We start from the raw sequence: 18,586 nt of genomic DNA, 5'->3' as shown, positions 1-18,586 counted from the left end.
TCCTTGACTTTACTACCACGCTCCTCAAGAAGGACTTCAGTCACCCAGGTTTTACCTGGATGAGTTGACACTGTCCAAACCTCTCCAAGGATGAGCTTATCTGGAGCAGGGACTACTGAAACACCTGAAGCTACTCCTAAGCACTGGCACTCACATTCAAGTGCACTGGAACCCACTCCCATTCTCCCTGAACAAAAGCTGTTGTTTTGTTCAGCTGTCCTGGCCAGGGGAGCAGCAGCCTTTAGCAGTGAAGCAGAAAACTGTTAGAAATTTATTATCCCTGGATTTAATCTGCTTCTGAGTCACATCAGTGCTCAGTCCATCAGGTGCCCAGATACCCAGCTGTTACCCATCACCACAGCTTATGATGGTAACATGCAATGCCTAGTCCTAACACCATGCCTCATTTCCCCTCCAGAGTATGGGTGCTCATGCTAACATGCTTTTTTAGGGGATTTTTCCTCTATCCACTCAGCTCCAAGACTCTTAACCTCACCTTAAGAGAGGTGAACACCTGAAGCAGCCTGGCTTAGCCAGTAAGGCATCACACTTCAGCTTCTCCCAAAAACACTCTTCCTAGGAGTGTCACAAGGCATGACAGAATAAAGCCAGACATGGCTTTCCCAGGAATGCTCTCTCAAAGCACTCTGCAGAGGTTTTAACACATCACAAAGACAGCATCAAAAGCAGGACAAGAGCAACAAATGTGTATCAAGGGCTGGCTGAAGCATGCAAACCTCCAGGGAATGCTGACCTTACAAACAAGGCACTAGTAAAAGCAGAAAAAACCTCCAGGAAAAGTTCATTATAAGCTTTTAATCATCTTGCCCTGATACAGGATAAAAAAATACTTGGTTCAAAAGGGAAAAGTCTAAAATAAATATACAACTGGCCCATATTATTACTGGCACTACTGAATGCCACAGTGTGCAGTGTTAGAAGAGGACAAACTAAATTTTCTACCAGCTGAAACACAGTACTTATCCACTCCTTCCCCAAACCAGCAAAATACATCTTTGAGGCCATCCCTTCTTCAAGAATGAGCACTAGAACAGAGAAAAGCTCTGTGACCAAACAGATTTGCCTCATTTGTTTCCAAACCACTGCAGCAAGATCTTAGGCTGCAAAAGTTGCATGGAATACTTGAAAGCTGTACCAAACATGCACCATTTTATCCAGAGGAACCACTCCCAGGAGAAGAGCTGATCACCTCATTCAGAAACTCATGTTGAAACATTTCTGGATGAGTGACCAGACAGGTCAGCTCACTCCCTAAATAAACAAAAGAAAGACTGTTACTAAAGATATCCTAGCTAAAGCTGTCTCTCCTTCTGGGAATAGGGAAATCCCAAATCCTCAAAGGGCAATTTTAGCTGTAACTGCTGACACATCTCTAGAATACATTCCCCACCTGCCACAGAACTCACTACTGAATTGGATGGACCAATATGGTCCTGCATGTCATTCTGCAGACAGAGCCAACTGCCTCTGCTCTCTACAAAAGTACTGCCTCAGACTTTCAGGATAAACTACTTGAAACACCCACCAAAATCAACATTTAGGACACACTTTCCTCAAAAAAAAGTAAATGGTCAAACAGCATAAATAAAGTCAACTGGGGAGTCTTTTTGTTTTTAAGAAATAAAAAAAAGACCAGATAACTCACAACTTGTTTAATAGCTCAGAGGAAGAAAATATACTCAGGTTCACAAGGGTATTCTGCAAAAAATCAAACACCTTATGTAAAGCTGGGCCCCACTCACATATGTACCAATTAGTCAACTACAGCATCTCTTATCCACATAAGAGATGCACATCATTTTAGTTCTGCACTCAATTTATTTAAACTTGGACAAGCCTGACACATGCCAAGATTTAAAACTATTACACTTAATTTAACATTTCAATCCCACGCATCCTACCCAAGCAACCAAGCTCTGAACACAAAGCAAGCCTGAGGGACTGGCAGTGCAGCCCCCCTGCTCCATTCACCCTAAACCATTTGATAGGATGTTATGTCATGTTATTCAAATCCAAGTGTGACTGACAAGACTCTTCCCTCCTCCAGCAGCTCTCCAGGGAGCAAGGGTTATTTTGGTAACTTTATCTGTTGTTTTCCTCAGCAAGCACTTTCTTCTCAACAGGGAGTTTCATTGATAAAACTACCCAAATGCATCCACAGTGTTACAGCCAAGGGAGCACTGCAGAATTCCCAAAGTCATGAGCATATTCATCACACATCTACCTCAGGCTCTTACACTCCCAAGCAGATCCACTGACTGCTGCAGGTTACGTGCAACTTCATAAACATTTGCCAGAAACTTGGCAAGACACATCATCTAGAGAATTTGAGGACAAGCTGTCTGTGCCCCTTCCCTCCTCCACAACTATTCCCAGGGTATCTCTGTCACATTAAAAGGAGGAGTTGCAGTTTTCAGGGAAGAAGAATGCCTATGGCAATCAAATCCTAAATATTTACCAGGCATGTGAGTATCAAAACTAAGAACAAATACATTCCTCCACAATGCTGTTTCATGAGAGCCTCAGGCATTTTCGTAGAGAAATAGCATATTACCACTCTTTTAGTCCTAAAATTCCTTTTGGACTAAAATATGCAGCACATTTGTTCTAAAAGAAGGATGAAGCACCATTTCAATCCCACAATGTTTTTAAGACTCTGAGATGCTACAGGCAAAAGAAATTGTTCCATATTTTTACAAAGCATTTCCATGGATTAAAGCTAGCAACAGACTGCAAGAAAGGATGTCAAACGTGGAGTAACTCAGGATGACACACAGGGTCCTGTTATCTTTTGATACAGCAAGTCTTGCAAGAAAATGTTAAACATGTTCATATCTTTTATTGTAAGGAAGAACAAACAAAGAATTATAGAATCATCCAGGTGAGAGACTAATTAAAAAAAACCCAATGCAATCTGCTCATGATTAAGAAGAGACACTACTCATTCCCAGGACTGTAGGGGCAAAGCTCAACTGTTTCGGAACATGCCACACTGAAAAGCAAAAACAAACTCCACCAAAGCTCACCTCTGCTCATGGCAAGGAGACAGACTCACTGCCAGCCCACGCTCTCAGCCTGCACACCACTCCAGTGCTGCCAAAGTGCTGGAGCTCAGGAAACCAAAGCACAGTTATTTGAACCAGCAGCTCCCAAAGCATTGCAGGATCCTACCACACCTCTCATCCAGGCAAACTGGATGGCTCTACAGGAAACTCCACAGAAATGGGAGCTGATGTGGAAGTTGCTCTCCTGCTCACACACCTTGCTCAAGGTGCAAGATGTGCTGTAGTCAGGGAGCAGCTAACAACTACCACTGCCTGGAACACCAGGACAGAAAGGATTTCTATACCCTCCAAGTCACTGTTATTCTGGAATTTCCACCTGATCGTGTTCCTCTTCCAAGGAAAGGCAACATCTTTCTGTTGTTACTATGTCCAACTGAAAACCTTGGAACTTCAAGATAAATCCTTCCATGGACAAAATCCCAGCAATATGCTATGAGATCCAAGAAATTCTAATCAAAGTCTCTTGTTTGTTTCTCTGCAAAATGAGTATTTTTCCCAGCTACTGCTTTCACAATCACCACCAATTCTGTGATTTATCAGTGTTATCAGGAATATTACAGTCTATTGCTATGAAAATATGTACCTTCCAGACAAGAACAAGCTGGAATGATTGTTCCTGTACTTTGCTCTGGAAAGTCTTAATTAGATGACTTGACTAGCATAGTTTTGAATGATATGAAAAATTCCAAGCTAAAACAAACAACCAAACAAAAACAGTGTCCACTTTGGTTGTTAATGATGGCTACAGGCTCAGCTGCTCAACACAAGCCCACTGCTCTAGTATCCCATGAGAAGCAAGAGTCCCAGCTGGAAAACAATGGCAAAGAGCACTGTCAGCCTGTGGCTGCATCCTCTCAGCTTCTGCACAGCAGTTTCTAAAGAGAATAACCCTGACATTGTCCTTCCCTCTGCTTCAAGGGGGCTTCATGACACGGGAAGTGGCTGTGCTGTTCAATTCTCCATCTGCCCCAACCTCCTTGGATAAAGATGCTCATCTCCTAACAACCCATGCAGCTTCCCTGTCCACATGGCTTCAGATTCACCAGGAGGAAGCTCATTGCTGAAGGCCTGGATTCAGGTCTGAAGTGCTACCAATGGATCAAAGCCCAGAGAGGTTTGATCCATTGGCAGATGGTTTGATCAAAAGGCAGAAGAAAGCAATGAGCTCTACAAATGTGAGAGCAAATAGCATTGTACTCACACTGCCCAAATTTTACTCATGTGCAGTGTTTTGATGGCTTTGAGGCAATATTTTAGATACTCTTCAAATATGATCTCTTGACATATTTTATAGCTTTTAATGCTAAAAGAAGTGTGTAACATACAAAGAAAGAACTTAGAAAACCATACCAAAGCCCAAAAGGGCTATTTAGGAGTACTTTCAGAAGCACTGGCTTCCACAGTAGTGGATCATAACATAAGCCAGCCTCCACAAGTTTATTTTAAATGGCTCCTGAGGAAAAAAGCTCAGTTCAGAAAGAGTCTTCTGGCCCAATTTAAAATCATAACAATCACAACGTATGAAATAATACTCTGCCTTAAAACTTGAGACAAATATTTTAAGATATACAAAGGTTCTCCAATCCTGTAATGTCTAACAGCCTCTAAGCTACTCTGCTACCTTAACATCTTCCTTTTTTACCATTCTTGCTCAAACAGCTTCATATTAGGTTCACAGAAGGGATTTTTTTTTAACCTAAAACTTTGATCTCCTAGGCAAGATCCTAATTCCAAATTTGTGATCCCAGCAACAAAGCACATGTTTACAGTCAGAGATCAAACTCCTGCTCTCAACTGACAAATGATCACTTGAAGATGACAACAATATGCTGCCACATTATTAAAAGTTATTCATGATGTACAACTCTAAGCAATAGAAATGTTTTGGCTATTCCATTTCCCCTAAACCAATCCAGACACCACTCTGGATAACACAACTGTGATAGGATAAAACCCAGCAGGTTAAGTGAGCACTGATTCTCATCTTCTCTTCCAACTATACAACAGAGAAATTCAAGTTGAATCTTCCTCCTGGCTTCATGCTAGCACCATACAGCCCACCTGAGCTCTCCAGCATTCTTAGAAAGTTTTCAGAAAATGTCTTTTTCAGGTATTCTAAGATACTGTGAACCCCAGTGAGCAAAATTGACATTAGAGGATAACATTTACTAAATAATCTTGGAGAGCATCACAAAGTTATGATGGGTTTCACTGGAATGCCTCGAGGGAGGAAAGTATATGGGGAAATTACTTTGGGAAGACCTGACATACAAAGAGAAGCATTTAAATTCCATCAGCACCCTCCCTAGCAGAACAAGTTTAGACTATGGTTTTATAGAAGAGGATGCTGGAAGTCTTCACAAATGCCTGGAGGAGGGGAGGGAAACCAACAACCCTGTAGTTTGTGGTTTGCTGTATGTTTTTCCACTTTGTGTAAGCATTACCTGTGAGTTGCTCATGGAAAGGAAGCCAACATAGCCTCAGAGCACGTGAGAAGGATTTGATGTGGACAAGCTCAAGCCACACTGCTGAGTGCCTGAGCTGGAACAAACCCTGCATTATTCCAGGCAGCTCTGCCCAAGACAGTGCTGCTATTTCTGGAGTCAGAGGTGAGAGCATTATCAGTGATGGTTCACCATATGTGTATGTCTGCTACAGCACAGACAACAAAGGAAAAACATGAAACACTGCAAAGCTTTGTATTCTGTGAGGGAAGTACAGAATCCCATCATTCCTACAGCTAGCAGGACATATACATCTAATTAAGGCTATTAACAGTAACATTAAAATGAGTGTACATCTTCAGAGATGTGAATCAGTAGAGGGAAATGCTCCCTAGAAGCATCCCTTCCCAGGTGATTCCTAGAGACAGGACAGGCATACACCATGGGAGTCTCATTCCAGCACTCTGTTTCATAAAAATGCAGGAAAGATTTACAACATAAAAACTGTTTCAACCTTTTCCTTTTTTTTAGCTTTAAAACCTGGTGGTGCTTCATACAACCGATCAGAAACAATTGAAGATGGGTGTTGATCACTGCCTGGAAGCCTCCAGTTAAAAAGCAAGCAATGTTACTACAGTCACAAAATCTTTGACCTCTGCTGCAGAGTCAGCTCTATAGACTTCAGAAAGTTAAGACAGATGCTAACACAAATTTGAATACCTGTGTCATAATGAGAGATCCACCCCTCACACATCTCAGATTTTGAAGCAAAAAACAGTGTGTGTTCCTAGAAGCAGTTCAAAACGAAAAGTCAAGAAAGGAATTGGGGCTGTTAGTTGAAGGGAATTTGTGGATGCCTCATCCCTGGAATTGTGCAGGGACTTGGAGCAACCTGATCTAGTGGAAGGTGTTTGTGTCCATGAGACAAGCTTTAAGCTCCCTTCCAACCACCCTATGGTTCTACAATTCTATCACCAAAAAAGCATCCAAGTCAACACAATGTCATAAGTGAATAACAAAATAAAATGCTTGACACATAAAACTAGAATCAACAGTTCTCTGCACCTGCAGTTAATCAGGGCCTTGTATAGATGGGGACAATTTTGACTAGCCTGTCTGAATTTTACAAGAGGATCACATTAATATTGATTTGTTTAGATCACCATGAACACAGCTGAAGAACTGCAGTCTCGTGAACAATTCCTGTTGCAAATTATGACAACTGCAGAGTTGCAGTGAGTTTCTTTGAAAGTAGTTAATTTTTCTGATTTTGCAACGTACATAGGCCACACAGATATAATCCCCAAAATCATCTTGATAAGGAAAGAGCTTTACTGCAAGTTTCTTCCAGATGTTATTTCAACTCAGCTGAGAACAGTCAAACTAAAGTTGACTCAGCTCAAATCAAATCTGGACTGTCACAAAGTCCATAAAGCCAAGCAGGTTTGGGTCTTTTGTTTAATTCCATCAAAACCTTTTTGTAGGGCAATTACTTCAACACTTAGAAGAATGCATGCTGTGCTGAGTTTGTTTTGCAGTTCACTTGGTGCGAAGTATTTTAGCCTGCAATAACAGAACAGTGTAGAAAAGAAAGCCTCAATTAGCAAACTACTGAGCATGATGAAGGCTGGTGAGCTTCCTATTAAGATTCAAAAGATCTAGACAGCAAACTTGCTACCAGATTAAGCTAGTCATTATTTTTTAAACAAAAGACAGCACATTTGCCTGATTGATTTTGCATAGCAGGGCTATAAGAGCTATTTGGTATTAACCCACACTGTTACATATAAGTACTTAATTACATCAGCATAACCACTTGCATTCTCCAAAAGAGATTCAAAACTCCTGAGAATCAACTAAGGAAACTACAAGAAGTTTTCCACAAAAGAGCACACAGTTCTAGCACTAGGAAAGGAGTAAAATACTCCAGGTATGTAGAGAAACCAGGAAAACATTACATTAACGACCTTTTGCCATATCAGCAATTCTCAGCAATGCATTGCTTCAGGTAAACACACACAAAAAAAACCCCACAAAAACAAATGCAGCATATAGTCATTTCTGTTCTGCATGATGATGGTCATTTTTCCCTATGGTGTTACTTGGCAAAAGGGACATTCCATGTATACCTTTAGGCTTTAGGCTTCTGTTACTAAAGGCATCAGGTGTTCAGTTTAAGGCAAAATTGCAGACATTGCAAACAAGAAATGCACTCTAATGCTAACAGGTGAAACCTAAGCTCACAAAGCTGTAAGATCTACAAGACACACTTATGTAAAGGGAAAAAAATTAAATAAACTCATGCACAAAATCCTTAAAGACAGCACAGAGAAAAAGGACACCTCTAACTCCTGAAGGAGATTCCTCAGCTCAGAGCTGCAGACATTGAGACACCAGCATTCCAGGACAGTTTTTATGAATGTCACCCCTGCTCAGAAGTGGAACAGGATGGGTTTTTATCTCTTGTCTTGATGAAAAAAGGTTGCAATTATGCCACAAGCTAGCACCAGGGAAAACAGGATCTCTGCTCTTTACTTAATGCACTGTGATGGATACTGATAAACTGAGCATCCAGAAAATCAAGGTATCCCATGATAACAGAAAATTATCAGCTAACAGAATTGAAAAATTTTAGTGCCATAGCAACCAACTTCACAGACTTTAAAATTGAATTAGTCAGAAGATCAAAAAGAAAAAACTATTTTAAAGCAAGATTTCAAATAAAAAGGCAATTACCTAGCCCTTTTATTCATCTAATTCTTTGGGGTATATTATTAGGAAGAATAACTGCAAAGCTTTTTCCAAAGCAAGTGTGCATTTTCCCAAGACCAAAGAAGCAGAATCCACTGGAAAAGTGGTGCATGCATGCAGGAAAGCTACACTATAAAGAACACCTAGTCATCTCTGCACTAGAAAACAAATACAGCACTTTATTTGCCAAGAATAATCCCTCTTCAAAACATTCTGTTCCAACCATGACAACCCAAAGCAGCACCAGAGAGATCTCCTTTCCTCCAGCACAAGGGAAGGAGAGAGTGCATGCAAAACACAGCCTGGCTGTACCTGTCTGTACTGTAACAACTGACCAAGCCTTTGCTTTTCTATAGATTCAGCTATTTAGCTCAGGAAATCACCTCCCCCCTCCCTCCTGGCTTTCTCAGTGCACCCTGAGCCAAGCCCAGGCTGCACAGCCTGCATGGAACTTTATTTCTTGCCTTGTATTTCCCCTCCTTTTCTCCTTGGTATGCAGAGCTGCAGCAGGCCAGCAGTGCCAGCCTGCTGGAGGAAGCAGACCTGTAAGATAATCTCTTTTACTAAGCCAAACATCCCAGGCCAAACTGATATACAACCTGCTACCACAAGTAGCAGCCTGCCAAGAACAGCACAGAATTAAGGAAAACAAATCCACCCCCCAAAAAAACCTCACAAAAATAATTCTCTTTGATAAGAAAAAGGATATGAAGGACTAAACCTGTGCTCAATGCTCTGCTCACAAGACATTCAGCCCAGCACCTGGAATGAGAGACCATCTTCCCCTCTATTCAGCTCACATATGGCTTCAGCAAGAAGAAAAGAGTACTTTTAAATATTCTTCATCCTGAGATGAAGCCAAAGGCTGATGCCAAAGTAACCAACCTAAAAACAAATCAAACTTTTAAAGCATATTTAGTATTTTACTTTAAGACTTAACTACAAAAGCCAGGAGGAAACTGGGCTTACACTATCCAAACAGAAGGGAAAAAGAGAACCTCAGAATAAAAATGCAGCTGATCTTGGGTAAGAAGCCAAGCTTCAGGAGAAAAACCTTCAGTGCTCCTTGCCTTCCTGTTGCTCACGCGTTTTTCAAAACTTAATCATCTCATTCATTTCTCCTAGGTCCAGCCATTCTCTTCCATTGATTTGGATAGTCCATCTTCCATTTCATGAATTTTAAAAGCAGGAGGGACTGTATTCACAATTCAAATTAATTTGCATCTACCACAAAGCATTGTAAATTCTTCATTAAATTCCATTTAAGACAGAACTGTATCTGAAAATTTCTAATTCAGATGTCACAGGCTTCAACTCACAGAGCCAAATTACAGAGCAATAATTAACCTCTTAAAACTGCAACACAGTTTTTCTTTAAGTTAGCTCAATTCCAACTATATTGGTAAGAATTCTCCTTTTATTTTTCTCAGGAAAGTAGCAGTTCTTAAACTCCTATGTCCTTTTCAGATTGTGAATGATCACCAGGTCAATATCCTTTAGAAAGAAGGGAAAATGTAAGCAAAGCCCTTGGCAAGGCTTAAGGTACATCTTTCAGGTTTCTGATCATTGCCTTTAAAAAAACCCAACCCTTTGAGTGTTAGTATGTGAACCAATGATAATGCTGTAGGCACTGCAAGAGTACCTCTGGAATACTAACTGCCTGCTCCTTTGCAATAATAATGATTAGAGAACCAGAACAGCCTCCATCCCACAGCCACAAACTTACCAACCCAAGGAACAGGAAGCTTCTTACAACTTGAACAGGCAATTTTTTAAAACAGCTCACCTGAAGGCCAGGGAGAATGCCTGGGGATTTTGGGGAAAAAGCTCCATAAGTGCTGAAAGAGATGGTCAACCCTGCCAGGAGTGTCTTCATCACTGCCATTTCCTAAGAACTAGCCTCACCTCACACTATGATAATCCACAGCCCTCAATTACTTGGAGCTCTGGACAGGTAACCAGTCATTTGCTGCCACAAATGAGACCTCTCAAAAAAGGAACTTTAAATGCCAGCCTCCATCTGTGCATAGGAAAACAGAGAGATGGAATAACAGTACGTGCTCAAATATAACATAATGTCATATGTTGAGTCAAACAAAACCTTTGACCTGGAACTCAATAAATTAGGGAGATAAAAAAGAGGAAAAATAAAGTAAAATGAGCTACTGTGACAGATCACACTCATCTACCTCAATGCAAGCATAAAGATTAAGGGAAGCCTTTACATTTCCAATCCATTTACCAAAAAGGTAGAAACACTAGAGAACCAGGACAAGGACTGGGAACACACAATTTTTCCTACAATTACAGTATAACTCAAAGAGATGAAGACCCCAAGCATGCATTACTGTCTGGTTTCTATTCTCCATATATAATTTTAAAACAAGTAATTTCACTGACACTATTTTATCAGATCACTTAAGGAGCTCAGGTACACACAGAGTGAGGAATAAAACATTTAAATGGAAGAAATGTGACAGTTCCCAACCTGTCAATGGTACACACTCCTCAGTCCATTAAGTCACATCAAATGAATTTTCTGGCCTTTTACACCAAGTACAATACTGAAATAACAGGAAAAATACTATTCTTGAAATACACAGCCTTCATGGTAACTTGTTTTGCTCTTAATGCAATCTGCAGCACTGGGAGAGTCCTATTTTTTCCAGAAGGCAGAGCATTAAGGCTCAATTACACTCTCTTTGCCATAAAGTAGTTACCAAAGAAACGGAACCACTCAGGATGAAGAAAGTAGCAGGAGGCCAAAACTTTGATCTCTAATCCCATCTTAACCACAACTGTTTGGTCTAGAAAAAATACTTAGCCTTTAATGCATTAACATGATACAAAACAATATCATGCTATAAATATTGCACAATCTTTATAAGGGCAATGCTCAACAATTATGGTATCAAATTCACTCACCAATTAACCAGATGTAATGTAGGTTTTATAAGTAAAATTATGCTACACTAGTAAACCAGATAAGAGACCCACAGTAGATAAGGTTATTTTCATCCCTTTTAATGTTTCCCACCTCAAATTCAACAACTTGGTCATGCTTCAAATGCAAATCATCATTAATCAAGCAAAAATCGTTACCTAGCAAATATATTAATATTTCATAGGTTTATTTATACTTTAACCACCATGCAAATCAGTTTAACAGGCAACCCACAAAAAAAGGGCTTAAAGGCTGCAGCCTATGCTCAGTGAAATGCAAGCTCTGAAGTCTTTCCAGAAACAGGCTCACAACCTGAATCCTTCCAGGAAAAAAATCACTTTGGAACACAAATTTTAAAAATATACATATACACTACCCCTTTCTACTCCTTGTATATCGTGACATAGAATGATGTGAATAATAATTAAAATCTTGATGATAAAATTTAAGTCACCCAAAAGTGTAATATATCCAGTGCACGAATACTTCTAACAAGAAGGAAGTTAATTCACCTGCAAAATGCACCAAAAAAATAGGGTTTACTCTATTTTCTGATTATGGTCAAAAATGTTTAAGCCAAGTAGCTCTGACCATGACCATTTCCTTCTCCAATCAAGGAGCATCCTTCTACTACAAAAGGAAAGAGGACTCTGCACTACATTAATTAAACATTTCTTTGACTCAGTGGAAAAATCAGTGGTAAAAAGTATTTGATATCAGTCTGGGGATCTAACTATTTTTTCTTCAAGAATGCTAAAAATACACAGTGCTTAGATAACTCTTTTGATAATACTTTAAACTGACAGCCTACCAATAACCTCCCAAAACCAAAACTTTCAAATTTACTATTTGGGGGTTTGGCTTAGGTGGGTTTTTTCATTTGTGTAGGGTTTTGGGTATGTAGTTTGGGGTTTTTTTACTATTTTCTTTGTGCCAGACTGTTCTTTACTGAATATTTGTGTTAAACTGCTTCTTTCAACATTTGCCTTACAAGTTGGGCTCCTGTACCAGTCAACCACTGACTCAAAACTCCTGCTCCTTTAGATTTAAAACTACCCAATGAAAGCAAGGGAAGATGTACTTCAAAGACAGCCACTCCTAGAAATCAGCAGATACCGAAACCATGTGATTGCACTCACACTGACTAACAAAACAAGCACACCACCTCTTTTCTCTATATTTTATGGACTGAAAAAGAATGTTTCATATAGTTGTTTCTCCTAGTTATTCGTATTTAGAAGTATCCTAGCCTGCTTGTATGACACTAAGAAAAATCAATGGATAATCCTCATAGTAACACTCCCAGTTTCAAGCTGAATTTTCTCCACTTTAGAGAAACATTTCTTATGAAAAAAGTAAGATTACCTCAAACATCTAGAGAAATAAAAGGCTCCTTCTGCAGCCTAACTGCATCTAAAAATCTTACCTGATCCTTGCAGCACTGTCCACACACTGCCCTCACTGAGAGCATCACACAAAACAACTCCCCAAATCTCCACTTACTATAGCCTGACTGGTTTTAAGTGGGCTGTATGACTCAGAATAAATCCTCACCCATTTTAAAACGTAATTGTCACTTTTCTGGTATTATCCAAACAAGCAGTCAGATGCTCTAGAGTCAAAAGTAAAAGTTATATCAACAACAGCCAATACGTCACTTATTTCCTCTGCCGTCATCTCCAATGCAAAGGAAACGTCTGAGACAACATCTGACCCCATTCCCAATCAGCTGAAATGCTACTCAATGTTTACAACTCATGACTTTTATTCACAGTCTAAATATCAAGTGTTAAACAGTAGGGATACACAGAAGTCAGCTATTTTAATTTATTTCTCAGAGCAGCACCCTGTGAAGTCATTTTTACGTCAGGATGCAGCCCATCACATCAGTGTTACTGGGCAAACTGCTGAGAGTGGAGACCAGCTGAGAGTGCTCTTTGCAGGCTGACAGACAAATAAGGACAAGGCCACAGAGTGACACCTCCAGAGAAAAAATTCAATCCAAAAGAGCCCTGAGATGTCCTGTTGATGCCTGGGATGTCACCCAGGGAAAAACTCACCTTCAGCACTGGGCATCAGGCAGCACTACAGCTAGACAAGACCAGCAGCCAGCAAACTACTGACATCAAGGCAGGCTTAGGAATGGGAAAAGGAAAACCACAAGCAGACATAACATTCTCTCAGGAGATATGCAGAGCCAACATAAGGGTTTGTACTTGCTGAAAATAAAGCGTGATGTAAAACATTCCTTCACCTTCGATTTGATCTTATCCCTCTCCCTGCACAGCCCTGTGTACCAGCCCTGCACTCACCCCCTCTGTGCTTTAACCCAGAAAAATTACAAAACTATTCCTGCAGAAAACCGATAAACTAGACCACAAAAGAGTTCACCTCGCTAAAATGGCAGAAAACCAACAAGCACTGGAACTGTGAAAAGAGGAGGGAGGGGCTATGCAACTGGAAAGAAAGGAACAACAAGAGCTTGCCTTTTTGGCAGGCTGGCAGCTTGTGAGGCACTGCCTGTGAGGTCAGCTTCCGAGATCCTCTCAGACAGGATGCCTACCTAAAATGGGGCCAAAAGATCCCAGACAGGGGAAAGGAACAGCAAGGGCAAGTTATTCATAAAGCACATATGGGAGCATTTCATACCTGTGACAAATGTTGCAGCAGGACTCATTGAAAACACCTACCACGAGTGTCTTACTAACTACTCACCCAAAATTAAAACATGAAGTTAGATTAAAATCCAAATTAGCTTTGCATTTTAAGCCAAAAGTAATCACTGACACTTACTGGTTCAAGACTCCCTTCAATTAGAGTAACCATTGCCACTGCCATCTGCTGTCCCCATAAAAACGGATGAGAAACGAGCCCAGGTTTTTCCTAATCGCATTCCCTATTGGGCAAAACACCATTAAAACTGACCCAGCCTGGCATTCCCGGATTCTACAGCAGAGAAGCCAAGAATACACAGACCTCGAGACCACGACGGCTCACTAAAGGCACGTCCCGCACAGGCTGCTTCGAAATGAGCCCAGGAATGAATGAAAAGATGGAGCCGGAAGACTCGGAGGAGGCAACTCAGTTTTTTCTTGAGCTGGACTTAAAACTGCTCACGACAGGTGTTTCAGAACAACACAGATTGCCCCGCTAACCTCCCCATAAAGTCAGCTACGTCTAAGGATTATATATCGAGTTTCATACACGCACAACCGAGGACTGGAAAGCAGCCGCCTCTGAAGCAGAGTTTTAGGCGAAGGTGGGAACCCGAATGTGAAAAAACATCTCAGGTCACTGCTGCTGCGAGCACGGCGCCTTCACTCCGCACTACGCGGGCTGGGCTCTCCCAGACCTCCAGAAACGAATCACCCCGCAAGGCACCGGAGCCGGAACACAAAGCCATCCCCCGAGAGCGCTCCCTGCCCGGAGGGCGCTGCGCGGGCGGCAGCGCGGAGCCCCGAGGTGCGGATGAAGGGGAGCTGCTCTCCGGAGTCCTCACGGCCACCCTGCAGGCAGCTCGCTCCTCTGGCGGAGCTCCGCAGCGCAAACCCCGATCTTTAAAACACAAACCATGAGGGAAACGCGGGGCGGCGGCGCGGCGGGGCGCGGACCCGGCTCTTTGTTCGCCGCCGCGGGCAGGCCCGGCCCGGCCCCGGGCCCGACCCTCACCTCGCGGACATCCTGCAGGCACTCGAGCACGGCGAGGTTGTTGGCCCAGCTGTGCTTGGAGCAGAGCCGCACCACGTCCTCCCGGCACACCGCCTCCTCCGACAGCTTCCACCCGCTGCCCGACCCGCCGCCACGGGCACTCCGCGGGGCAGCCGGGCCCGGTCCCCCCGGCTGCCCCGCTCCGGGCAGAGCACCGGCGGGACCGGCAACGCCGGCAGCAGGGCTGGACGCCGCCGGCCGCGCCGCCAGCGCCAGCAGCAGGAGCAGCGCCGGGCCCGGGCAGCGGCTCCGGACACGTCCGCACGGCGCCATCTTGGATTCGCCACCTCCGGCGTCTGCCCGCCCACCCCGCGGCACGCACGGCGTATGCAAATCAGCGCGCTCGTGACGTTGCCCCAGCGGGACGCGCCCCTTTCCTGGTGGGGGGCGTGGTCCGTTCTGGCCCCTCCTCCAGCACGCGCGGTGGCCCCGCCTCGGCCGTTGTCGCCTCAGGAGGACGAGGCACCACCTCAGGAACCACCGCGGCTCTGTGGGCCCGACGGCCCTCGCCGCCCCGCCGGTCTCCAGCACCTCCCTAGCGGCCCCGCAGCCCCTCGGCAGTCCCGCAGCCTTTCAGGGGACCTCGGCACCTCCCAGCAGCCCCGCACCCCCTCAGCCGCTCCGCAGCCCCTCAACGGTTCCCGCAACGGCTCCCGGATCCCCTCAGCGGCCTCCGCGACCCCTCAGCCAGGCAGGGCGACACTGCCGAACCAGCGGCGGTGCCGGGAGGCGAGGAACCGAGCCTGGGCGTGCTCAGCCTGCTGGGAAGGCAGCAGCCAGTCCCGCATCTCCCTCAGCAGGTGTCCGATAGCTGAGGTGAGGTTTTGCCCGAAATCCCATTTCCCACTCGCACTTCGGCTGCCCAGGAACTGAGGAGGTAGGAGACGTAATGGGGAAACTGAACTTTGCGGATGACAGTGTTAGTGAGCTGAACGAGGAACCACGTCTGGACAAGGATGAACAAATACAGAAATACAAAGAGGAATTACAGAAGAACGAACAGAAAATGCAGGCGATCAAAGCAAAAATTAAGAACACTGAAGAAGAAATGCAGGAGATCAAAGAAAAAATAGAGAAGAATGAAATAAAAATACTGGAGTACAAAACAAAAATAGAGAAGATCAAGGAAAATATATGGAAGAATGAAATGAAAATACGGATGAAGAAAGGAAGACATGGGGATATCGAAGAGGAAAAAAGGAACAATGAAGTACAAAAAGAGAATGTAACAAAAATATGGACAAACAAAGAAAAAATACAGGAGCTCAAAGATAAAATACATAAGAACAAAGAAAAAATACAGCAAAACAAATTAAAAATACCAAGGAATGCAGAAAAAATACTGAAGTATGAAGCAAAAGCAGAGAATGAACTAAAAGTACGCAACAACAAAGAAAAAGTACAGGACATCAACAAAAAAATACAGAACATCAAAGAAAAAATACAGGAGATACGAGATGAAATGCAGAAGAGCAAACCAACAGAGGACGCCAAAGAAAAAATACTAAAGAATGAAGAAAAAATACGGAAGACTAAAGGGAAACTACGTAAGAATTAAGACAAAAAATTGACTGGCTGCTAAAACACCGGAAATCTTTAATAAAATGCTGACATTCAACTTTCCTGCTGTCATTTCTCCATGCTGAGTGCCAAATTATCAGCTGGATTGATCTTCCGCCTATATATGGATGCAGGGCCTGGCCTCTCCTGGGGCAGGATGCAGGGCTGGCTCGAGGGGATGGGACAAACCCAAGAGCTTGGGCCAGCCCTAGGGTAGCTGGAGGGAGCAGAGATCTGACCAAGGGTAGAAAAACACATTTTGGGGGTGCCATGAGATAGCTCATTTTCAAGGTTGGTGGGGTGACTGTACCTCCTGCACTGTCAGTGCCAGGCACTCTGTTCTGTGGGATTTGGCATGTCACAATCCATAGTGGCTCTGGGCTTTGTCCATGGGAATGGAGGGAAATAGGCTGTCGGTGTGATCAGGTCTCCAAAACAGGGTCTACAAGGGCTGCTGCCATTGTAGGTGGGATCTACAAGTTCCTCCTAGAGCAGTAAGTGGGGGTTGGATGCTGAATTTGGTGATGGATCATGTAAAAGCAGTGTTTGCAGCCACACAGCTCCCTCAGAGCAGTGTTTTGGGAATCCTGCAGTCCCCTTTACCCAAGCAGCCAGCCAGACCCAAAATTTCATGGTAAAAAAGTACCTGGGTCCAAGTGCCGGGGCAGTGGCAGCAGTGCGACACATGTCCACCACCAGCTCAGCAACCACAGCTCTTCAGATGTCCTGCCAGCATCTCACTGGGCCAGCTCACAGCACCCTCCTCGGATGAGTTTGCCCCCAAATCTCAGATTTGCTTCCAACAGCAGATGGAAATGGGCTACAGGGTGAATCTCACCTCAATTCCCCTCCTTGTTGACTCCAGGAGCAGTTTTCCCAGCACCAGCTGGCATCAGGCCAAAGTCAGAAGCTTTTGCCTGCATGCCAGGATGCTCCACGGGTGTGCCCTGGCTCGGTGAGGTGAAGCAGAGCTGCAGGGCTGCTCCCTTCCTGCCCGGAAGAAACCCTTCCCTTGGGAATGCTTCTGACTGTCTCACGCAATACAGGAGCTACCAGAGCACCTTGAGCCCAGGGTGGCCCCCAACCTGCAGCCATGTCATCCAGGTGAAGGCAAGGGCAGGAGAGGGAGGAGCAGAATCTCCATGCTCTTGTGCTTGAATGTCACACTAGGACACAGCGCTTGGGAAAGTGGCTTTGTGCTGGCACCCAGGGGCTGTGCAGCTGGGAACACTTGAAAACAAAAGCCAGCAAAATCCAGCCCGTGCTTGGCAGCTTATTTGGTTTAGTGAGAATTATTTGAAGAGTTAGCCCAGTGCAAGAGCTGGCTCTGCTCCTTCATCCATCACAGGATGAAGACAGAACAGAGCAGTGGAGCAGGGTTACAGCTCACTTCTTTCCACCTTCAGGAGATCTCCAGAGACTAGGTTTTTCCTCAAGGAACATCTTCTCCCAACCTTAGATTTTACTAAGATTTTACTTAGATTTTACTAATCCTGTGTTGCTCACTGTTAAACAGGCATTTCATAAAAGAGCCCTATGCTTACCATGTCCACACAGTGAGTTAAACAAGGAGGAGGCTTTTCTTCAGGCACAGCAACATCTCTGCCTGTGTGTTAACCCCCAGTGGCTCCTTGCATCTACAGCCCCTCTCCTTTGGCAGAAATTCCCTTATTGCTTCATTTTAAGCATTTTAGCAGTAAGGCTTTCACCCTCTGGGTGTTGCATTATGAACTTGCAGTCCCCTGCTTTTGTAGTGGGCAGCACTTTTCAGTCTCATTGCCTTAAATATAAACCCCATTTATATGGCCCCAGCTTTGGAGAGCGAGCCCGGGGTGAGCTGAGCTGCTGGGACATCTCTCACTCCTACCCAGCAGTGTCCTTGCTCTCCAGCTCACCACTTCAGGGAGAACAAAAGTTCTTCCTCAGTCCATGCAAAGGAGCTGCTCCAATTTTTAATTGGATACAGACTGCTTGCTCCCATGTGGCAGTTCTGAATCCCAGCTTAGCCTCCACACAGTGCCCTGAGGCCCTCTCCCTTGCGTGCAGCCCAGCTCAGCTGCCTCCCTCCAAAGCTCTGCATCCCCCAAAACTTC

At 43.8% G+C, this 18,586-nt stretch overlaps 1 protein-coding gene across 1 annotated transcript in view; it reads right to left on the bottom strand.

Annotated features, from left to right (window-relative positions):
• Positions 1-15,251, bottom strand: part of GLG1 (golgi glycoprotein 1) — an 81,034-nt gene extending 65,783 nt beyond the window's left edge. Inside the window, exon 1 of the mRNA XM_071440530.1 lies at positions 14,895-15,251. Within this exon, the coding sequence (XP_071296631.1) occupies positions 14,895-15,206 (312 nt within the window). The 5' untranslated portion in view covers positions 15,207-15,251. The remainder of the gene's footprint in view (positions 1-14,894) is intronic.
• Positions 15,252-18,586: the final 3,335 nt, after the last annotated feature.

The sequence above is a fragment of the Agelaius tricolor genome, unplaced genomic scaffold, assembly GCF_023055355.1.
Source record: "Agelaius tricolor isolate 1412-34295 unplaced genomic scaffold, bAgeTri1.0.p SCAF_15, whole genome shotgun sequence".
Classification (NCBI taxonomy): Eukaryota; Metazoa; Chordata; class Aves; order Passeriformes; family Icteridae; genus Agelaius; species Agelaius tricolor.
Note: the sequence above shows the minus strand (reverse complement) of the source record. Positions and strands in the feature narration are given on the sequence as shown.